The following is a 24,302-nucleotide window of genomic DNA, read 5'->3' as shown; positions in this document are numbered from 1 at the left end:
CCCAGACCTCCAGACCCGCTGCGCCCCCGGCCCGGCGCTTCCCCAGCGCAGCCGGAGCCCGGGAGGGGAAGCGCCCGGCCGGGGGCGCAGGGTCTGGAGGTCTGGGGGCTGCTTGGCAAACCGTGAAGCCAGTAGCGCTCGGGCAGCTCCGCTCTTCAGCTACACAGAGCTGAGGTGTCTGGGGGGAGCAGCAACAGCTGCCGCCGCGGGGAATCCGCCTGCAGCTCGCAGCCTGCCGGAGCCACTCAGGTAAGCAGGGGACTGGAGCAGGCATTTTCCCGGACATGTTCGGCTTTTTGGCAATTCCCCCGGACGGTGATTTGAGGACCAAAAAGCCGGACATGTCCGGGAAAATCCGGACGTATGGTAACCCTAATCCTGGGGTGCCGGTGTGGACCCACGAAGGCTTATGCTCCAATACGTCTGTTAGTCTATAAGGTGCCACAGGACTCTTTGTCGCTTTGTATACAATATTATTGTACTATAAATTAGTTGATTCAACACTTATTCTTTGGGGTTCAGACCCCCTGCTCTCCCTCTGCGGAGTCCAGACCCTGATTGTCATGGAGATCTCGCTGAGCATCGGAACGATAAAACCACTCTCCTGCGGTAGAGTTCAAAGCACTTTAGGCCAAAGGAGAGGCAGTGTGGGGTAGTGAATACGGGACAAGCGTGGTACTCAGGAGGTCTGGGTTCTGTTCCAGCTCTGCTAGCGACCCTGGGCAAGGCCTTTCTACACCTCATCTGTAAAATGCGGGATCTCCTTTGGAGATCTCCTCATGAAAAGCGCTATAGAAGAGCTCGGTGTTGTTATTATTAGACATAGTCAAAAATGTTCATGAAACTGTCATCCTGTTTTTTGTCTAGCTCGAACAGATGCTATTCTCCCCACTTCACAGAGGGGGGAAACCGAGATGGCTGGTTATGAGGTGTGTGTTAGCAAAGGGTGGACTGGTACTAAAGACGTCCGTTGAGAAGAACCCCACAGAACATTTGTTGTTGTTGGCGGCGCGACACCTGGAGATTGGGCTGGGGTGTTTGAGCATTTTCTTTCAAGCATGTCCTTCAAAATTCAGGTCGAAGCCCGGTAAATAATCTGATTAGGGAGTGCCTGTTGTTTGCTTGACTAGCATTTCAGAAGGTCGTTTCCAGGATTTTGTGAGCACAGTATTTGCTCTGGGCGAGGGATGGGGGGGTCCAGTGTTGGTTGGCTTTGTAAGGGATGGCGACCTTTGTTTAGGCATGAGATGGTGCCTGGAGGGACGGGGGATGTGGGGAGGGAGCCGATACTGGTGGAAACTCTGGCTTCAGTTCTGCAGCATTTCTGGCGGTCTCCTAGGCAACAGTGAGGCATGCTCTGCTCTCAGTCACATGGTTTAATTTTGGAGCACCTCCATCCGAGTCTCTCTGGATTTACCCCAGGATAGCTAAGAATTCAGCCCTGCTTCATCAGTCATGGGAGACATGAGGCGTCTCAGGCTCCTGCTCATGGGGAAGGTGCCGTTCACATGGGCACCTGGGGCCAGAGTCATTCTTGCTGTCACTCCAGTTACTTCACTGGACAGATTTAACTCCTGACTGTATACTGCACCCAGCAAGGTTGGCTATCCCAGGACGGGACTTGGGCCAGCAGTGGGGTGATCTGGAGAAATTGTTCTCTGTGTGCTTCCAATGACCTGTGAGTTAAAGCAGATGAAGATCTTCACTAGAGCTGGCCAGAGAACTGGGAATTTTCCTGGACAAGTTCTCTTGGGGAAAATCCCCTTTTGCAATAGTCCCATTGGGACATTCTGGTTTTCCTGCCGGGAAATTTGGAAATGGGGGAAATTAGGTTTTCCCATTATTGCTTCCCAACTGATAAATGTTGGGGAACAGTCAGAAAAGGGGGGCTAATGGAGGGCAAACACTTTTACTTCTAATGTAACACAGTTAAATGGCGAAAATGTTGCTTTTAAAAGTGAAAGTGTTACTGGTTTTCAGCTGGCCAAAATTGGAAAACTGACTGAAAGGAGGGAAGCCCACCATTTTGAAAGCAAAAAATGTAAAAATTACACACACAAAAAAAGAGAAAAGAATAAAAGAAAGTCCCCTCCCCCACCTCCCTCCCCGAAATTGTTTGCTTTGAAAAACTTCCAGGAAAATGAAAATTTTTGTCAAAAATGAATATTTTGTTTTTGATTAAACCCTCTTTTCCACGAACCCCCCCTCCCCCCGTTTTCCTTGGAAAATTTGGGACCAGCTCTAATCTGTGCTGCTGGCAGCATGTTTGGATTTCGCGGGAGGCCAGCCCAAGCTGAACAGCCTCCTAATGAGATGGATCACAGCTGGTGGGGTAGACATCCAAACACAGCAACGGCTAAACTGGCTGCACGCACGCTGCCCCGTGCACCAGGAAACAAGGTCCCCGATCCTCAGTGGGATTCTCTTTGTTGTACAGTAGTTGCCCTGAAGTTTCTCTTTACTGCCAGCGGTGGGGAAATAAACCCCTTCCCCAAACTGTGGGCAGCTTTGCTATCAGCCATGCAGATAGGAACTGCGGACCGCTGCCACTCTGGGTGCGAGGTGAGAGCCTGCAGTCCTGTGATTATTGCTGGTGGGAAGGGTTTGGAGTGGTGTTCAGGGGCCCTGTGGAGGTGGGGTCTGTGGCTGTGTTTGAAGCAATGGTCTCTTTTCGACTCCGGTAGCCCCTGCATCAGGGGCTGTGACACACAGTCCTTTGGCACATAGATCCCTCTGCATGGTTTCCCAGTTCATCCCATTTGTAATGGGCTTTGCTTGCAAGCTGCCAGAAATGAATGATGCCTCAAAGTGAGGAAAGGTCCCTGTAATAGGGTGGCTAGCCCCTTTAAGGGCCTGGGAGCAGCCAGGCAACCCTGCTCTTAGCAGCCTGGGACTCATCAGACCCAACGGGGCAGCGTCAGGTGACTGCGTCTGGTGACTACCAGCTGGGGGTTACAGATGAGGGACCCAGCCCCATTAGGGAGCCTGGGACCCAGAGAGGAATAGGAGAATGGTCTCCTATAGCTACAGGCCAGGCTGCAGGCAGTGGGTGGATGGCTCTGTGGACCATCCGCAGGCTGAGGGGAGACGCCGACCACTAAACTGCCAGAGGCCCATAAGCCATACTGGGAGCAGGACAATTGCTTTCTGTTGTCAGTGCACATGGACAATAAACTGAGCCCTGAGGCAAGGACTGAGAGTGAGCTGATCGGGGGTGGCTGGTTATTGTCCCAGACAGGTGAGTGAGCCCGCCAGCCCGCAATCCCCCAGAGGTAAAAGGGCATCATTTACACGGAGCCTAAAGACACCGAAGGTCCCAGCCCTGAAAGGTGCTGGGCGCCCATCGACTTCAGCGGGAGCTGAGCTTGTCGGGCTGGGCCCAGATTTGGCAGCTGCAAAGTGGCAAGATTCCCGTAGTGATAGGTGACCATCCAAGTTGCTGTGGTTCTGTTCAAGGAAGCATGCCCCCACATTGGAATCATCGCCGCCAGAGTTTGGGGGAATATGCCAGGCTGCAAAGGGGGGGAGGGTAGGTGGTGATGGGATTTTGCGAGACAGCTATCAAACATGATTGCTTCTCGGTCCTATTGTGGCAGTCTGAGGGCCAACCCTTGTTAGCAAGACATATCTGGAAATGGAGAGGTGAGTAGCTGCATGGAGCGGTTGTTACTAATTACCATATATAGCAGATCGGGCCAGAGAGCGCTGAAGAACAGGCCTCAGAGGGAGATGCCCAGTATTCCCTGAATCTGCCTCAGCAGCATTGCTAGAGCCAGGGAAGCCCAGAAGTGAGAGAGAATGGCAGAGGGTGAGGAAGGAGTAAACAGAACTCTTCCAAACCATAAGGCAGAGTGCCGAGTTCGAGCTTGGGGGAGAGATTCAAAGAGTTCCTTGCATTAGGAATATAGGAACTGCCAGACTGGGTCAGTCACTGGTCTGTCTAGTTCAATATCCTGTCTCCAATAGTAGCTGGTAGGAACTGCTTCAGTGGAAGAGGCAAGAAACCCAACAATTAATGGAATAACCTGCCCACAGAAAAAGGTTTCTTCCCGACCACCCATTAATTAGAGGGTTGGGCTATGCCCTGAAGCAGGAGGGTTTATATCCTTTCCAAAGCACTTGCTAATTATTTTTTTTAACATCTACTATTTTACCTGGATATTTCTGTTATCCATACAAATGTCCAGTCCTGCTAATCTCTTGGCTTCAGTGGTACGTTGTGGCAGAGAGTTCCCCAGGCCCATTATGAGATAAAGCATTTCCTTTGATCCATTTTTAAAGTTGCTGCCTTTCATTTTCCCTGGCCATCCTCTCAGTCTGGTGTTCCGAGACTGGGCAAACAGACGCACCCGGGCGATCCAAGCCACTTCACTAATTGCCCTCTTTCTCTTCTTAATGGAAATTCCTAAACTTTATTTTGCCGGCGGTTTATTATTCCAATTGCTGCCTTTGTGTGGGGAAAAAAATATTTCCTCTTATAAATGCTCTTTATTAGAGCAGCACGCTGAGAATCTTGCGGGCAGGGAGACAAGGCTGCAGCTGCACGCACTGGCAGTTTCTGCCCGGCACACTAAGCAAGGCCTCTGTGCCAGTTCCCGTTGGCCCAGTTGCTCAAGCGCGCTGTTCTGCAGCCCTTCCATTGCGAGGCACAGAGCTACAGGCAAGCCTCTTTCAGATCTAGATGGGTCACAGACCCTGGCCTCGGGGTAGGAGTGGAAAGCGTTAAGGAGTTGTGGCCCGGGCAAGTTGCTATTCTCATTGCTGCCTGCAAAATGCGCCTGTCTCTCAGGCTGGTTCTAGAGCTCTCCATGGGGGGCCGCCTTCTCAGACTAGTGACTAAATGCTGCAGGTAGCAGCTGTAATCCCAGCGGTGGTCAGGAAGCACGGCCGAGGGAGAGGAACTCTGCTCCCTTTTCCCACTAATGAAGGCCTCCTAGTGGAGGAATCTCGCCTCATGGTAATTCTTCCTGGAGTCTTTAGTGCGGCGGGGGCTGGGCTCTCATCCCGGCCGCCAGCGTAAAGACCCCTGCCCACCCCCCGTGCCTCCAGCAGCACTTCACGAGTGAGCATGGATAGAGGCAAGAGCATCGGCGCCGCCGTCACTCACAGGTTGCTGCCCCGATAGAAACGCTCTCAGGGCCTGGGCGTGGAATCAGTGTCGCAGCCTCCTGGGTCATTGTCCGGGGGCAGTCTCTGAAATGTCCGGGGGTATCGGCCATTTTTTCCCCTTCATTTGTCTTGGGTTGGTAAGAATCTCCCCATGAGGGCAGAATGTCCCTTGAGGCATGGGTGGCTGCTGACCATAAAGCCTGATTCTCCTGTCTGACCACAGACAACACGCCTGTTGCCCATGTTATTCATATTTAAAGGAGCCCCCACCAAATTCATGGCTCCATTGTGGCAGGCCCTGCAGAGACGCACTGCGAGAGTCATCCCCTGTGCGGAAGAGCTGACAATATCAACAGGGGAGGCAGACAAATAGGAAGAGAGAGGATTACAGTCCCCATTTTACAGATGCGGAATTGAGGCACGGAGGGATAAAGGCCCAGATCCTCAAAGGTTTCAGGCACTGAACTCCCATTGAGCTCAATGGAGGAGCCTAAATACCTTTGACGCAATAAATCGATCCCCGATGGCTCTCCTGTCGACTGCTGAACTCCAGCTCGGGGAGAGGCGGAAGCAAAGTCGATGGGGGAGCGGACGCGAAGTAAGTGATTCTAAGTCGATCTAAGATACGTCGACTTGAGCTACGTTATTCTCGAGCTGAAGTTGTGTATCTTAGATCGATCTCCCCCCTCCCCCCCAGTGTAGACCAGGCCTGCGTGACTTGTCCCAGGTCACACAGGGAGTCTATGAAGAGTTGGACGTTGAATCCAGATCTCCTGAGTTCCTGTCCACAAGACCAGCCTCCTCTTATCGAAGTTGTTGCCCCTTATGCCGACAGTGAACTCTGACCCCTTGATTTTACGCTCATTATATTCTAGGGTGTGCAGAACTGGATGAAATTGTTCAGAATTAATTTTTTTTGGTCTGAAAAATGGCCTTTTTTTCAAAAATGTCAGGAAGATTTTCATACCTCTGTGATTTCTTCTGATTTTTTTTTTTTATGGGAAAAACAAAAAACAGTGTTGATTGTTAATTTCCGCTTCCCTCTCCTTTCTCACGCTATTCACTCCCCATCTTTCTTTTTTGCTTTCTCCACTCTTTCCCCCCCCCCCATGTTGCTACTAAAAAATGGGGTGGAGGAGGGAAAAAAAGGGAGCAAAGGGCACCCCTAAAAACTCAGAATCTTTTTGGTTATTGACTGAAAAATGTCAATGCTGGGTTTTTAATTTGCATTGAAAAATCTTTTTTTAATTGAAAAAATAATTTTGTTCCCTGAAGCATATTTGCTATTTGTTGTGCGGCTCTATATGCATGCATGCGCACATGTCTGCAATATGCTGGAGAGAAACAGAAACTGCAGATAGACATGCATGCGTATATAAATAGACATATACTTGGGATGGACGTAGACAATAGGGATTTGATAGCTGCTTTCAACTATCTGAAGGGGGGTTCCAAAAAGGATGGATCTAGACTGTTCTCAGTGGTACCAGATGACAGAACAAGGAGTAATGTTGTCAAGTTGCAGTGGGGGAGGTCTAGGTTGGATATTAGGAAACACTATTTCACTAGGAGGGCGGTGAAGCACTGGAATGGGTTACTTAGGGAGGCGGTGGAATCCCCTTCCTTAGAGGTTTTTAAGGTCAGGCTTGACAAAGCCCTGGCTGGGATGATTTAGTTGGGAATTGGTCCTGCTTTGAGCAGGGAATTGGACTAGATGACCTCCTGAGGTCCCTTCCAACCCTGGTATTCTATGATACCTATGAGCCCTGGCTTATTTTTAAAAGGTCACCACCAGCGTTGAGGGTGCAGTTAACGACAACTACAAACACACACAACGTTAGGCACCAATCAGCGATTCAGGTTTCTAAGGCTATGTTTACACTGCAGCCACTGGCTGTGTTTGCCACTCGAGCTGACGTGCCTGAGCTAGCTTGAATCGACCTAGCTCGGGTACTGGAGTGATGCAGCAGCAGTGTGAGCGAACACTGCTGGTAATTACCCAGGGTTCTGGACAGGCGCATCCAACCCATGTGGCTGCAACATCACTGCTCTGGGAACCCCGCTGGCCCAGGTACGTCTGCTCGAGCTGCGTGTAGATATACCCTCAAAGGTCCCATTCTGCTCACTGACGTCAGTGGGAGTTTTGCCGTTGACTTCAGCAGCAGCAGGCTCCATACCCGAATGCTCCCATTTACGCCTGCCGTTGAGCCATAGAAGCGATAAATAGTAATAATTGCACCCTCTAAGCGGGGGTTGCATCAGAGGCCTCTTCAGAAGCGTGTTTGATTTCCCCATCGCCACGGGCCTTGTGCAGCTGTTTCCGCCAGTGTCCTAGAATCATAGAATCTCAGGGTTGGAAGGGACCTCAGGCGGTCATCTAGTCCCACCCCCTGAATGTCAAGTGAATGGAAAATGCTGCTGAAGATGTGGAGTCAATGACAGCTGGAGGTTTGGAGCAATGCAGAATCAGGCCCTTGGCACGCACCAAGAGTGTGTGTGTATCTGTTTAATTTGAGTCTATGCAGCCACTATCTCTGCTGATCTGTCTGTCAGCGCGGGGCTGAGTTTATTTTTTCCAGCTGATCTCTACCAAATCTCCAGAGCGTTAGGGCTGAAACAGCTGCTGGGAGACGGACACGCCGCATCAGACTACAGACCGTTTCTCCTCTAAGCCGACCCTGAAGCCTGCTCCTAATTAGGCTAATTTGGAGCGGGGCTGGAAGGCTCCGCTATTGTGTATACAGAATGCCCTGGCATTGCACAACTGTTTAAATGGCAAAAATTAATCCTGTTTAGATGTGGTGGATCGTCATGGGCAAATAATGATTCTGTTTGCCGCACCCTGTCACCACTGGCGCCACAAGATCCACCCCTCCCTCATCCCCCCCCCACCCCCCAGCATGCTATTCCAGCCAGGAACGGAGAGAACAAACATTAATTTTATTTAGGGCCAGAGAGCGGCAGGGGGTTGGGGGAGAGACAAGAGGGATCAATAGTTAACTGCTTCAAACCTCGGTATTCGTCCAGCATTGCGGGGGGCTGCTACCGCACATGCAAACATAGCGAGGGGTCCGAACCCCAGCTCTGAACCCCTACAATGTTGGAGGAGTTCGAGGTCCAGGTTTGAATGCAGCAGCTCACATGTGAATCCTGGATCAAAACCCAGAGAAAGTTTGGTTCTGAATCCGGCCTCCGTGCCTCACTTTCTCCATTGGCTCAATAAGAATAATACTTAACCACTCCTGCAGAGGCCATGAGCTCTTCAGATACAAGGGGTTAAGGTTCTTACTGCACTAATCATGGGAAGGGATCCCCCGCAAAATGTAGAAGGTGTCTCCTCCGGTATCATCAAATCCCAAAGCTTAGTTGAGATTTGCCTGGTTTCTGGCTTCGTTGCAGAAGCTTCCTGCAAGCTCTGAATACGACCTTCATCTCCATTGCCTTCCATGGGAAGTGAGGACTCTCACTGCAGCACCTTGCAGAACTGGGTGATTCCTTGCCAGGATTTGGCCAGGAAATGCTGAAGCCACAAAGGAAAACAGTCATTTCCATCCCAGCTGAGAGTAGGGTGTCTATTAGTACATTTCATACAGGAACTTGATCTAGCAAGACTTCCAGAGCAGACAGGCTCTGAAATGCTCCTGAGCTTTGAGCTGCTGGTCTTAACCTGTTGTCGTTCACCATTACATGCGCTAATCAGAGACAGCCTCAATCTCCCAGCCCTAAAACCCTCCAGACTTCGGAGGGTTCCTGATCTAGTATCTATGTGTCTTAGGGTATAATCCTGCCACCCATTGCCGTAGCATTCAAGCTGTTTCCATGTAAAATCAATAGCAATAACCAAGCCCCCCTTCCTGGAGTCTCCAGCTCTTCTCCCTGAGTAGTTCTCCAGCCTTAACTCGTCTCTAGCTTCCATGGGCCAGATTTTCGTCATTGGATTCTAATTTTTCACGTGCAATTGATCACATGTGCACTGCAAGGGCCTTGTCCAGCTTAGCATGTGCTTAACGGGACCAGTTTAGCAGCATTAAAGGGAGTGTGCTTTGTTTACATTAGACTTTTAGAAGGAGGTAGTCAAATTGTGTTAACCTTTAAATCCTTCTCTAGACAGCTGTGTGGCCGGGTTAATGCATCGCTGATGGCCTGGGCTATACAGGAGGTCAGATTAGATCTGATTATGGTCCTTTCTGGCCTTGAATCTATGAGAATTTGACACAAAGCGTCCAAAACATACCAATCAAAAGTTGTTTTTCTTTCATCTTTTTTTTTAACCCGATAACTTCCCTGTCTATGAGGCTGTGGGAATGATGGACTGTACAGAGCACATACCCATATTCCATGGATACTGTCTGTATAGGCATTTAGTCTATATAGGCTGGTATATAGGGCTTTGGCCTGTCCGATGAGGGAGCTGGATTCTTGTCCTGGCTCTGCCAGTAACCATGGTCAAATCACTTCACCTTTCAATGCTATAGGTTTCTCCACTTGTAAAATAGCGGTGATGATATTTGCCATCCTCTGTAAAGCACTTTGACATCCACAGAGCTCGATATGAGCTCAATATCCACAGAGCACCAACACCTTTGCTTTGCTTTTGCTTTGGGAGTTGTAAAAGTAAATCTTTCGTGCTTTTCTAACATTTTCCATTCCTGTGTCTTTACTTCTTTGTTTATTGCTCTTGAATGTCTATTTTAATCAAGAACAAAACAACTGGCAGGACAATTACTGTTATTATTTTAGTACTGACTGTTTGCGCAAGGTTCACAAATTAAGACGATTCTGGCCCCAAAGATCTGTCAGTCTCTTGAAGACATACGTAGAGACTATGGTGCGCCTCAAAGAACCCTGAGCAGGGAGTAGCTTAAAGTTTAAATTTTTATATATATGTAAAAAGAAATTAAACCATTTATTTATTCATTTCAATTTTATACATCCAGCAAAGGAAAAAAGTACTTGCCAGTGCTCTAGGCATGTCTTACAAGAATCAAAACCACGCTCCGTTGAACTACACCTTGCAAAAGACATCAACGTTCCAGCATATCAATACTGTTGAGACATTTTTCATCCCAGCCCCACAAAAAGGCAAACCTAGGCTGAAAATTGATAGCATTTGAGAAACTGCTCACTACATCCATGAAACTCAAAGGCTCATCTCCATGCCTAACAAAGTAGTCGCTGTTACCCAGAGGAAATAACTATGTTCATGAAAAGATGGAAAGTTGAGGTATGCATAGACACCAAAATTGAGGAATGGGAGAACATATGGAGCGATTGTCTGTTCACCTCAATAAACAGGTTAATAAAAGAAAATTACATTAAAATTCTTTATCAAAGGCACCCAACTCCCCTTAAAGTTAAAGAAATGTATGGTACAGGGGTGGGCAAAATGATGTGGTGAAATAGGAGCATATATCGTGGGTCTGCCCCCAAATTAAGACATTTCGGAGAGCTGTTGGAGACTCCATACAGGAGGATAATGGTGTCAGCTGTCAGATAACCCCTTAGTGTTTTTGTTAAATTGTCCTAAAAACTCTGCATCTTATAAAAGCCCTAAAGAATTGATCACTCATCTCCTGGTTGCTGCTAGAACTGCCATAGCAAGTTGGTAGAAGAGGAGTGACTCCCCTAAATTTATTGACTAGTATCAAAAAGTGTGGGAAATTCTGGCACTAGAAAAATTAACTCATCAAGTCAGAGTTTTACAAAGGAGAAAGAAAAAAGCTAACTCCTGTACTGAAAATCTGGTGGAACTTTTTGGAGTTTGCTGGAGGAATTGCTGTCACCAAATCGGATAGTTTGAGAACGTTCTTTGAATACTATGGGAGAGAGAACCCCCTTCAACAATAGTGAAACTCAGAATTAAGATATTAAAACAAAGAAAATAGGAGGAAAAAGGAGAAACGCGTAATATTGTGTAGAGTTTTGATAGGACAACTCATGAACAGGTTACGCAGCTAAATGTAAGAAAAACAGAAAGTTGGACCTAAACATGAGATAATGAAAGGTCTCATCAGTTCAGCTTTAGGGAGTCCCATAGGCCAATTTATCATTTGTATTTGTGTATATACTAGGTTCATTTCTATTTACGGTAAGTTGTAAAACAAGGGTTTCTGTTGTAAAAGAATGGATCTGGTAATAAATCAAATCAAATAAAACATACACTTCACTGAAATCGCCCCAAATCCAGGAGCCCAGCCATACTCTCAGAAAATAATAATAAAAATCTCCTGTCGGCCAACCAACCTTCCAATTCTCACCCCAAAAAGCCCATGAAAATTGATCCTGTTATGCAAAAGTCCTGTGGAATTTAATGTGTGTGAAACAAATAAAGGACAATGGAAGCAATTCTAGTCCTATAGAATTTAATAGAAAATGACAACCTCTCTGTAGTTGGTCCCAAACTGCTTTGGGCATTTTTCTGTCTTGTCTTTGGCAAATGGAAACTTTACCCGGCCATGTATGGACTCCCCGTCTGCCTCACTCTTGCACACACGTGTGGAGGGGAGTGGACGCCAGCATTGCTCTGTACTGATTGTCCGATTGTGTTTGAAGCGAGGGAAAGGGTTATTTTTCTCCTCGTCTTCAGTGCATTGTGTATTCCTCGGCATGTCTCTAAGCCGTTTGCTTCCCTTCTTGCCAAGTCTGGTTTTGGTTCTTTGCACATCAGATTAATGTAATTCGGGAACAGGATCGCATTGTTGTCTTTGTTTTAAAAAACGGCCTCTGATGCCGCCGAGCTGAGGTGCACCCTTCTCTCTAGCAGGGTTGGGACAATCAGTTTGTTTAAAAAAAACATGTACAGAATGTGCCCATTGTTACCGTGTACATAATGCATTAGAAATGTCGTGGTTAATAACGTAGAGCAAGGACTGCACTGCCTGAGACCCACAAGAAGGGTACTCTGCTCCACCCAGGCTCTCCTGTAGGGTTCCTGAAAGCCACCTTGGCACCCAGTTACACTAAACCCTTCTGCCGGATGCCCGTGGGCCCAAACTTTGATGAGGACTCAACACCCATATTTGTCAGCCGGGTTTTCCAGAAGAGCCCAGCGCCCGTTTAGACACCTGGTAGAGCAGCCAGATTTCCAGCCCCCAGCAGCTCTCGTTCTCAGTGGGCTCTTTTAAAAGTCACCTAGGTCCCTCAATGGGAGCTGAAATCTGCCCCCCTGGTGTGGGCACTGAGCCCGTTTGGAAATCTGAGCCCCATGGTGCTTTTCAGCTGAGACGCGCTCTGACCACCAGCCCAGCCAGGTGGGAAGGAGAATCTTGGCTGTCCTGGTGGAGCTGATGGGTAACAGATCACAAGGCTCTCAGTCTGAGTTTAATCTGCCATAAACCTTCAGGGTACTCGTGGGGGATGGGCTGAAGTCAAAGCCCAAATCTGAGTCCCTGCTCACAGCATTGGTGATTTTCCAGTCGAGAACCGGGGGATGGGCTCCCTCTTTGTGCCTGACCCCTGAACAGCTCCAGCTGCTCTGGAAGCCTGGATTTGGATCCAAACTTTGTGGCTTGAGCCCAGATAGTGGGATTCCACTCTAGAGTCTGGCTCTAGAATCAGCCTCCCCCAATGTGTCACAATTATTACAATCTGCCCCCCTTTATAGCACCCTGGATGCTTCACTCCATGGACGGTGAGGGGCCATTGGCAACGATACGTAACTGGGTTGAAATTTGTCAAGTTCAGCTTGATGTTCACGTCAATACATTGTCTCTTGATGAGCCTCTCCCATTGCTTGTCCCACCATTTCTCACCCCCAAAAGAAATGTGCAGTTCAGACATTTCCTAATTTTGAGATGTTGGTCCAGTTTCAGGCTGCTGCATTAGCTGTGGTGAAGAGACAATCTAAACAACCAGCCAGACAGCTGTTTGTTGGCCAAGGACAAACAGCTCCGTTCAGCGCTTGTTTAGAACAGATCTGGCTCGTGAGTTTCCTAACTGCCTGTGCGAAAACACATTGGGCCAGATTCATTCCTGCTGACACCATTGGCCTCAGCAGTGAATGTAGCTCATTGCATTTCAGGTTCTGTGCATACATCCTGGAACTAGGGGTGCTGGGGGGCTGCCGCACCTCCTGACTTGAAGTGGTTTCCATCATATACAGGATTTACAATTTGGTTCAATGGCTCTCAGCACCCCCACTATAAAAATTATTCCAGCCCCCCGGTTCTGTGTGTTGACAGGGTGAGCTGCCATCTTGCTTTATGTGTGAGAAAGTATTTATAACATTTTCCAGCCTCATTCATGGCCTCTACGTAGCATGAATCTCAGTGCAGTTTCCAATGGACAGTCACACAAAACCCCACTACCACTGGCTCCCAATCTCAGCAGAGAAGCCAAGGCTACTGGGCCTTGGAGTCCAAACTCTCGTCCCTCACACTCAGGCCTCATCTGTGCTAGAAATTTAGGTGACGTTAGAGCACAAGCTCAAGGGGTTGTGTTAACTAACATGATGTTAACCACGAGTCAGCTCTCAGCATAGACAGGAACTGAGCCCTGTGTCAGCTGGTCAGGAGAACAGAGCAGGCCTCTGGAACCCTGGTGGTGACCGGAGACCTGACCAGTCCCCCTCCACGCTGACAGCAAAGTTGTGTTTGACATGGTGTTCATCACGCTCCTCTGGGCCGTGCTCTGATTTTCTTAGTGAAGACAAGGAAGGCACATTGGTAAGGCAACCCTGGGGACACTTGGCCTGCAGTTGTCTATGCTGTCCCTGATCCATGGGTGGAAACTTTCAGTCTCCAGGGCTGTCAATCTGTCTCTTTTCCTCAACACTAAATTCACTTAACACTGCCCAACCCCAACCCCCACAAACCCTTCCGTTTTCCTCAGATTTGGATTTTCCTGAACATTTTAGCTTATCCTAAAAAAAGCGACGGAAATGATTACAGATCATGGTCCATATCCTCCCCTCACGCTGGCAGAGTCCAGTCTTGGGAGAATGTGGCTCTGTTATTCTGAAGGCTTTCGCATTGTTTTGATTCCTTAATTTTGTTCTAAAATTGGCTTTTGTCATTGTACGTTGAACTGTGTTTCCCTAACCCCATTGCTAACCAGTCATTTTAATTTGTAGCTTGCAGAGGGCATGACCAGCTCCGCTCTAATTAACATGCCAGCTTCTCGGGCCGATCTCCATGTATGTATTGCTTCATTTCTAACTTACTTAAGTGGGTTGCCTGGTTTTCATAAAGACTATCGTTTTTTTTTAAATCTCCAAAAATTGGACCAGGGCTTTTGGTAAAAGGTTCCTCTGATCTGCTAGAAAAGTGATGGTTTGTCGGTATGTTTGTCTTTGGTCAATCATTTCCCTTAAAGTCAAAGAAAATGAGGTGGGGTTAAGGAGGAAGACCAGAAAGTATCCTCCCTCCTATTCCGATTGTAAGTGCCCAGCTATGCATGTTTTGGAGGGTTAGCCTTGTGAAGAAGAAAGGATATGGGTTTGAGTCCAAGACGTGGGATTAGGTGACCATTATCCAGATCCCGCATGGCAGCTTGTGATGCTCTAGATCTTATTTACCCAGTTCATTTGTCAAAGTGGTATGTTTTCTCATCATCTGTGGGAAGAGCTTATAAACTTATTCAGGCTGAAACCCGTCCCTGTTCAGAGGACTAGCATGAGACCTAGGCATCATTTAAGCCCTCAACATTGGTCTTAAGTGGGATAAAAGCCGTGTAGAGACAAGTGGCGCTGGTCCTCTGCACTGGAGTGATTTTCAGCCTAAGTACTTTGAAGGCAGCAGCCTATAGATGGGTTTTCAGGGCAATCTTGGTCCCCCGGGTCTAGAGGAGTGCTCTGAAGACTAGAGCGGTATGGAGGGAGGACCCACGGTTGGTGTAAAATCATTCCGCCTCTCGCCCATTTGTAACAAAGTGGAGTATCTTGTTCCCACCTTGAGTTTTTTTGCAAAATTAAAAGTTTGGGTAGTTTTTGTTGCCAGACAGGGTGATAAAATTGTGTCCCTTGCTCTGTGTCGATAGCCACAAGGTGTAGCTTTGTAGACCTGCAGTGGGTTCTATGTCAGGACAAAATTCCACCTGCTTAGACCATGGTTGAATTTGACCCATAAACTGTAGGACAATTTCTGCTTCTATTGAAGTCAACAGGAGCTGCCCATGTGCCCCTGAAGTCAGAATTTAGCTGCATTGCTTTCCATTTCCCTAATTGGAATAGATCCAATTAATTCCTCCCCACCAACACTGCCCTCACCTGATTCGATATTTGTTCACGTATACAACAAACAAAGGCCAAACCCAATCCCAGAGCCAAAGCCTTTGAAGAACATAAGAACATAAGAATGGCCGTACTGGGTCAGACCAAAGGTCCATCTAGCCCAGTATCCTGTCTACCGACAGTGGCCAATGCCAGGTGCCCCAGAGGGAGTGGACCAACAGGCAATGATCAAGTGATCTCTCTCCTGCCATCCATCTCCATCCTCTGACAAACAGAGGCTAGGGACACCATTCCTTACCCATCCTGGCTAATAGCCATTAATGGACTTAACCACCATGAATTTATCCAGTTCTCTTTTAAACGCTGTTATAGTCCTAGCCTTCACAACCTCCTCAGGTAAGGAGTTCCACAAGTTGACTGTGCGCTGCGTGAAGAAGAACTTCCTTGTATTTGTTTTAAACCTGCTGCCTATTAATTTCATTTGGTGACCCCTAGTTCTTGTATTATGGGAATAAGTAAATAACTTTTGCTTATTCACTTTCTCCACATCACTCATGATTTTATATACCTCTATCATATCCCCCCTTAGTCTCCTCTTTTCCAAGCTGAAGAGTCCTAGCCTCTTTAATCTCTCCTCATATGGGACCCATTCCAAACCCCTAATCATTTTAGTTGCCCTTCTCTGAATCTTTTCTAGTGCCAGTATATCATTTTTTAGATGAGGAGACCACATCTGTACACAGTATTCGAGATGTGGGCATACCATCGATTTATATAAGGGCAATAATATATTCTCAGTCTTATTCTCTATCCCCTTTTTAATGATCCCTAACATCCTGTTTGCTTTTTTGACCACCTCTGCACACTGCGCGGACATCTTCAGAGAACTATCCACGATGACTCCAAGATCTTTTTCCTGACTTGTTGTAGCTAAATTAGCCCCCATCATATTGTATGTATAGTTGGGGTTATTTTTTCCAATGTGCATTACTTTACATTTATCCACATTAAATTTCATTTGCCATTTTGTTGCCCAATCACTTAGTTTTGTGAGATCTTTTTGAAGTTCATCACAGTCTGCTTTGGTCTTAACTATCTTGAGCAGTTTAGTATCATCTGCAAATTTTGCCACCTCGCTGTTTACCCCTTTCTCCAGATCATTTATAAATAAGTTGAATAGGATTGGTCCAAGGACTGACCCTTGGGGAACACCACTAGTTACCCCTCTCCATTCTGAGAATTTACCATTAATTCCTACCCTTTGTTCCCGGTCTTTTAACCAGTTCTCAATCCATGAAAGGACCTTCCCTTTTATCCCATGACAACTTACTTTACTTAAGAGCCTTTGGTGAGGGACCTTGTCAAAGGCTTTCTGAAAATCTAAGTACACTATGTCCACTGGATCCCTCTTGTCCACATGTTTGTTGACCCCTTCAAAGAACTCTAATAGAATCTGAGTCTGTATCTAAACTTCGTGTTTCTCTGGGATTAGGCACAATAAATCCCCTTGGATTTGATAAGGCTAGGTTGAAATTCTACTGCTAAAAGAGACCGAGATGGGCTTCCGCAGGCTGTACTGAACAGGTAGTTGATGGCGTATGTTACATTTGTTTCACTGTAGGTTCTTGTAGCTGTAGAAAATCCCCGCAGTGGCATCTCTACAGATATGGTACAATGTGCCATGTCCATTGTGTTCACAGTTCCTTTACATAGACCCCTCTGTCCTGTTGAATGAACACAGTTACCTTTAAAACCCAAGATATTTTTTTATGCCCAGAAAATGTGTCTTTCCCCCAAAGTGGTTTCCTTTCTCCATGCAGAAAGGAGAATGGGTGGCTTTGCTGGGATTTAGAATATGGAAACAAAAGTCCATAAATAGCCTTTTCCCTCCCCCGTTCGTCAGCATCTTTAATTTAGGTGAATATGTTTTTGTTTTAGTTCAAGTAAAATTTTGAAAAGAAAAAAAAAAGCTGCAAGTCATTAATTTAAAATAAAAGCCACAGAATATTAGGCTGCTATAAACCGATTCCAGGGCCCTGTGCTGGAACCCTACAAGAATGTGATTAAATATAATAAACCTCACGATCTAAAGACCTGCTGACGCCTCTTGGGGAAACGCTTGGAACCCAATCTGTTTTCAAAGCCGCACCGCCGACACCCCATGCATTTGACCCTCCTTGTCTCCTTGTTCTTTATTGCGAAGGATCTTTGCATGAAAACAGGACCTTTTGTTGCTTAGGAATGGGGCATAGAGGCTGCAGCTGCAAAAATGTAGGTTAAATATTTGGAAAAACTTTTATGGCCAAAAATTCCACACGTGCAATGCCTCTGAAGTCCACACGGTCCCACCGGATCTCACTGGGATTGGATTTGGCCATGTGGCCCGGGAGGACAGTGAGACAAGATGAGACAGGAGGCTGTGGATATGCCACCAGTGGCAATCCAAGGTTTAAGACTAGTGTACCCACCTCTTAGGGCATGTCCACATGGGGTTTTTACCTCGAGTTAACAGATTCATAGATCCCAAGTCCATTCTGATCATCTAGTTGGACCTCCTGTATAGCACAGGCCAGAGACCTGCCGCAAAATAATTCCTGGAGCAGAGCTTTTGGGAAGAAAAAATTGTCAGTGATGGAGAATCCACCATGACCCTTGGTGCATTGTTCTTCTGTTCTCCCTGCAGCGGCGCCTTTCCGATACGGGTGCGGAAAGTTTGAAGAATCTGTGTTATTCAGTTATTAAGATAATTTGGGACAAAGGGGAGATGCAAAATGTGTTAAAGGACCCCTTTTAAAATTGTCTTTGCTAAACTAGTTAACAGATTTATTTGTAATGTCTCAGAACATTAATTATGTTTTCAAAGATAAGTGCTGGATGTTTGGGGGCTGGATATTCTGTGTTTGTCATACATAAAGCAGGGATTCAGCCTTCGGGTAGTGCACAGCTCAATTCAACCTTCACTATGGAGTTGCAACTAGCACCTCCATAATGATAATCCCCATCCCTTAGGAAACTCCAATATTTCAACATTTGCCTGGTGACATTCTCAGATTTATTTGTTGTTTGCAGCTATATGTAATTTTTACCATTGAATACTCTGACATCTGTAAGTGTTCATGGCAGCTATTCACGCACTTATTATTATGTTCAATTATTATTAGTATTGCAACAGTGCCCAGAAACACCCCAACCTTGACTGAGACATCGTTGTACAAGGGACTGTACACACCTTGTTGGTAGACACAGTTTCTGCCCCAAAGATCTTAAACTCTTGCAACTTGTGCTGTTTGGCTAGTTATTGTGCTACTGCTTCTGTTCCCTGACTGGATCATTTTTGCAACTAACTAGCAGAGAAAGTAGCAAATTTGACAATCCAGTAGCTTTTGACCACTGTTCATCTCAATGCTTGCTCTTTATGAGTCCTCACACCAGCTGTGCTGGGAGCCTGTGCCCCACTTAACCCCTCAGAATAGGACTTGAGTGATAGAGAGTCCATGTGCTCATCTGTGCTGCACAGCGGTGAATTTCCCCCACTAAGGAAGATACAAACAGAAGTGATGGGCTGGGTGCGGGAATCACTCGGTGACATTCTCTGGGCTGTGCTATGCAGGAGGTCAGACCAAATGATCATAGTGGTTCCTTTTGGCCATACAATCTATGAATTGTCATCTAGTGTAAAACGTCAGGGGCTGCTAATCCCATTGGAAATGTCTGTTGGCTCTGAATTCACAGACGCACACTCCTAATACACTGTACAACACTTTCCTTTCAGTGCTGACAATCCTGAGCCCCGTTCCCTCTCGCTGATTTCAGTGGGGGTGCTGAGGGGAAGGATTTCAAAGGCACAAAAGATAGCTAGGTACCCGATTCTCACGGAAAGTCTCCAGCTTCCATTTGTGCCTTAAATTCTCCCCCATGCACCTTGCAGGATTGGACCCAGAGAGAAGAGCATTTGTTTGTTTTCTTGAATGGGCCTGGTTCTCCATTCTCCATTTTGGCACCGGTATAGCTCTATTGACGTCAGTGGAGTTATCCCAGTTTGCACTGGTGTAGGTGAGTTAAAAATGAGGCCCAATGGGCCTTCAAGGAAACACATAGGAACATAAGAGCGGCTAGACTGGGTCAGACCAAAGGTCCATCTAGCCCAGTATCCTGTCTTCCAACAGTGGCCAATGCCAGGTGCCCCAGAGGGAACGAACAGAACAGGGAATCATCAAGTGATCCACCCCCTGTCGCCCATTCCCAGCTTCTGGCAAACAGAGGCTAGGGACACCATCCCTGCCCAGCCTGGCTAATAGCCATTGACGGACCTATCCTCCATGAATTTATCTAGTTCTTTTTTTAACCCAGTTATAGTCTTGGCCTTCACAGTATCCTCTGGCAAAGAGTTCCACAGGTTGACTGTGTGCTGTGCGAAAAAATACTTCCTTTTGTTTGTTTTAAACCTGCTGCCTATTAATTTCATTGAGTGACCCCTAGTTCTTGTGCTACAAGAAGGAGTAAATAGCACTTCCTTATTTACTTTCTCCACACCAGACATGATTTTATAGACCTCAGTCATATCCCCCCTTAATGGTCTTTTTTCCCAAGCTGAAAAGTCCCAGTCTTATTAATCTCTCCTCATATGGAAGCCATTCCATGCCCCTAATCATTTTTGTTGCCCTTTTCTGAACGTTTTCCAATTCCAATATATCTTTTTTGAGATGGGGCGACCAGATCTGCACGTAATATTCAAGATGTAGGCATAACATGGATTTATATAGAGGTGAGCTGTAAAGAACATGTATCCAGAGCGGGTCAGATTGAGAGGAAGGGTGGTTTTGTGGATAAGGCACTGGATTGGGATTCAGGAGATCTGAGTTCGGATCCTGCCTCTTTCACACACTGCCTGTTTGATCTCAGGGAACATCTATACCGCAGCTGTGCAGCGTGATTCCCATGAGATCTATATATGCTAGTGCCTAAAAATAGCAGTGTGACTGTAGTGGCTCAGGCTAGGCGACCAAATATGTGCCTAGAGTCTCCGATGGGCTCGTGCTGCTGTGTCCACCCTGCTATTTTCAGGCGCTATCATGTGTGCGTCTGTGCGAACCGGGAGTCACACCCATAGTCTCTCTGTGCCTTGCGTCCCGCCCTGTAGAATGTGCCTGACAGTGCTTCCTTTCTGCCCACCTTGGTCTGTTTAGATTGTTAGGTGTTTGGGGCCCGATCTGTCTCTCACTGTGCGCCTACCGCAATGCGATGCTGAACTTGGTTGGGGCAGCTAAGCGCTACTGTAATGTAAAATAATCACGATAATTTGGAGCAGAAGGAGCGATCCCACGCTATTTCTCCAAATCGTTACAAGGCTTTTTATTTTGTTGGCTAGCTGTGTCGTTAGTTGTAACAAATACAAATAACTCATCCAATGACAAGCTAGCGAGGGGAACATGGGCCAAAAAAAAAAAGAAGAGTTGAAATCTGTAAACTATTTGGAATAATTGGTTATTTGCTGTGTTTGCTACTTCCAAATCAGAGCACATATTTTACGGCTTATCCTGTTACTATTAGCTGGACGAGCTGTCGGGATCAAATATCTGCAGCTGAAACTGAGAGCTGATATCCCGCTCTGAAACCAAGTCCAGCCCTCCCTCTCAGCATTCCTGTGGTCGCTCCCTCGAGCATCGTGCACATCCCGGTCCATTGTGCCACTTTGGCAGAGGACGCGGAGCGGTGCTAGAGAATAATGGAATCTGGAGGGAAACGCTGTGGAGGCTCCAACGCTCTGGGTCGGTTTGTAGAGCAGGCGACTGCAGTCCAGTTCCTTAGGGGGCGTATTATGACATGTAAGCGGTCAGTGCCATGTGTGAGCCTGGGTGCTTTATGCTTCTCTGCAGGCTCACAAACTCCATCAAAGCTGTGTGGTCCAACGGAGCAGGCACAGCTCGGTTTCTGGCTCTATCACTTTCGTGGTGTGTGTCCTCAGATAAGCCACTTTCCCGCTCTCGCCTTTGGTTTCCCCTCCCACTTTTCTAGTTGTAAGCACACATGTGCAGCCCAAAGCAATCCTAATGTTGGGGGCAGAACAGGACAATATTGACCCCCGTGCACATTGTAAACACGGGGCCCCTGGCCTAGCTGACTTCTGGAGAGAAGCTCTTAAAACAAACAAAAAGAAGTTTAATAGGCAGCAGGTTTAAAATAAACAAAAGGAAGTATTTCTTCCACATAACACACGGTCAACCTGTGGAGCTCTTTGCCAGAGGATGTTGCTAAGGCCAAGACTATAACAGTGTTCAAAAAAGGAATTAGGTAAGTTCCTGGAGGATAGATCCATCAATGGCTATTAGCCAGGATGGGCAGGGATGGTGTCCCTAGCCTCTGTTTGCCAGAAGCTGGGAATGGGCGACAGGGGGTGGATCACTTGATGATTCCCTGTTCTGTTCGTTCCCTCTGGGACACCTGGCATTGGCCACTGTTGGAAGACAGGATACTGGGCTAGATGGACCTTTGGTCTGACCCAGTCTAGCCGCTCTTATGTTCCTATGTGTTTTCTTGAAGGCCCATTGGGCCTCATTTTTAACTCACCTACACCAGTGCAAACTGGGATAACTCCACTGATGTCAATAGAGCTATGGATCACTTGATGATTACCTGTTCTGTTCATTCCCTCTGGGGCACCTGGCATTGGCCACTGTCAGAAGAAAGATACTGGGCTAGATGGACCTTTAGTCTGACCCAGTCTAGCCGCTCTTATGGCTGTTCTTATGTTCTTTCTCTCATCTATTTCCAAATGTTTGCCTTATTTAGATCCAAACAAATATCCATTTTGTCCCAATTTGGGCAAGAAAGCAAAAAAATTCAAGGTGGAGAACTAATGACACAGTGGGGAAGAAGAAATGCTGCCTGAAATTCCCGGAGATGATCATTTCACAGGTCTAGCCTTAAATAATTTGGGGGCTGGTCAAAGGAGACTCCTGTGACAGGTTGCACCCCTTCAGGATGCCACTTGATGTGCTGAGATACCACTAAGCCTGCCTGTTCTGCCAGCCTGGGCCCCCTTTGCCCTGTCTTGCGGAGCCAGGCTCTTAAGCCTCCTCTAGCACACACGCAGGCAGGGCCACACCCCACTGCAGAATGACGCAGACACTGAGATCAGCTCTGGGAAGACTCAGCTTAAGGGACTTGCCCCAGCACTCAGGTGCCCACCTCCCTTGGAGTGCAGACCCAAAGGGATATTGTGTTGCACTGTATAGAAAAATCTGCACAGTGCAAACTCATAAATTCGCCCCCTCCCTCAACGTGGAGGAAGATATGCACAACTTCTTGCCCCACCCCCCAGTTAGAAATTACAGAAACTAGGTGTAATAATAAACTAAACAAGTGTTATTAACTATAAAAGGCAGATTTTAAGTGACTAAAGGGCTAGCAAACAGAACAAAGCAGATTGCTGAGCAAATAAAACAAAACACGCAAACTAAGCATGAGTCACTAAAGAAACAGGTTCCAAAATGTAATTTCTCACCCTCAATGTTGAATTAGGCGGGATGCAGAGTTTCTGTAGCTCAGAGTTCCAGTTATTTCTTCTTACAGACTGAACCCCTGTCTCAGGCTAGACTCACCCCCGCCTTTCCCTTCAGGTTAGTCTCTTTTGTCCCACCAGGTTCTTTCAGCAGTCCTTCTTCTTGGGTAGGCCATGGAGGAGAGTCTGGAATGCCTTCCCTCCCAGCCTTAAATAGAATTTACATACGGCGGGAAGCCTTTTGTTTCCCAAACTTTGACTTCCCCCTCCTGTGAGTGGAAAATTACTAGAAGTCCAAGATGGTGTTTTGTACCAGGTGGCAGGACCACCTGACCTAGTAGTGTCACAGCTAGTCCCAGGAGGACTCTCAGGAAGGAGAGAGATGAGTATCTTCACAGTCGTGATGTTTCTTCCTAATGGGCCATCAGCCCTGTCTGGCTTTTTCATTGTTGTATCTGAAGGGCTAGTTGGGGGTGACACCCAAAGTAGCACATTTGAAATACAGATACATGGTCAATATTCCTAACTTCAGATACAGAAATGATTCAGGCATACAAATGGGATAATCACATTCGGTAAACCATAACCTTTCCAATGGTATCTTACATGAGCCATGGGGCATAAAGTACATTTCAGTAATGTCATATCCATATCATAAGCATATTTCCATAAAGAATATGGAGTGTAACATCACAGCTCCGACCCTCCCGCCACACTTTTTTCACTGCCTGAAGACGGATGAACAGGATTTTCCTTCTCTTTAATTCTGCACCCTCACGTCCATGCTGCTGGTGTGTGCTGCTGCATGTACAGCACTCGCATTGCTTCATTTTCCTAAAGGATCCACCAAGGTGATATGAGAACGGGTGGAATGACCCTGTAACAGAGGGCTGGCCCTTTAAGGACAAGCCCAGGTCCATCATAGGCCTATAATGATTGCAGCCTAGAATGGAGGTTGGGACAGCAAGGAATTCTGGGTTAAGGGGGCAGGGCTATAAAAAGGGACACTTCCCTTCCATAGACACCTGGAGGGAGCAGATGCCAGGCACCCTGTTACAGGCCCCAATACACTTGTGTTGTGTGCGGTGCATGATCAGCCAGAAGGGAAACCGATGGGAACAGGTGACAGGCTGCTGCCCGTCTTCTGGCTGCCCCTTCGCTGCTCCGATGGGAACTGTGGGAATCGTCTGGGATCAGGGGTCTGGTCCATGGGCCAGATTCATCGCTGGTGTAACTCTATTGACATCATGCCCTGTCCCAGCAATGGCTGTAACCTCCTGCCCTGACATTTTTCTCTGCACAGGGGTAACCTGCTACATGATGCTGGAGGGTGAGGGCTGTGTGTGATGCTGCTTTTAACAGTGAATGGGAGCTTTTTGGGTGCGTGGGGGGGATTTCACACAGAGTAGTTAAAGAATTGCCTGCGTGGATGATTCATTTAAAAGCAAGCCACAACAAGTCCTGGCCTGCCCTACTGAGCTCCCATCCAGCGTTAGGTCTCACACCTGCCATCCCCCATAACGG

General features: G+C 47.2%; 1 protein-coding gene across 1 annotated transcript in view; it reads left to right on the top strand.

Moving 5' to 3' along the window:
• DYSF (dysferlin) overlaps positions 1-24,302 on the top strand; it is a 270,372-nt gene that overhangs the window by 183,208 nt on the left and 62,862 nt on the right. Inside the window, exon 40 of the mRNA XM_029913433.1 lies at positions 14,180-14,242. Coding sequence (XP_029769293.1) covers positions 14,180-14,242 — 63 coding nt within the window. The remainder of the gene's footprint in view (positions 1-14,179; positions 14,243-24,302) is intronic.

Source organism: Terrapene carolina, unplaced genomic scaffold (assembly GCF_002925995.2).
Source record: "Terrapene carolina triunguis isolate 2854851 unplaced genomic scaffold, T_m_triunguis-2.0 Scaffold633, whole genome shotgun sequence".
In the NCBI taxonomy this organism is placed as follows: Eukaryota; Metazoa; Chordata; order Testudines; family Emydidae; genus Terrapene; species Terrapene triunguis.
Note: the sequence above shows the minus strand (reverse complement) of the source record. Positions and strands in the feature narration are given on the sequence as shown.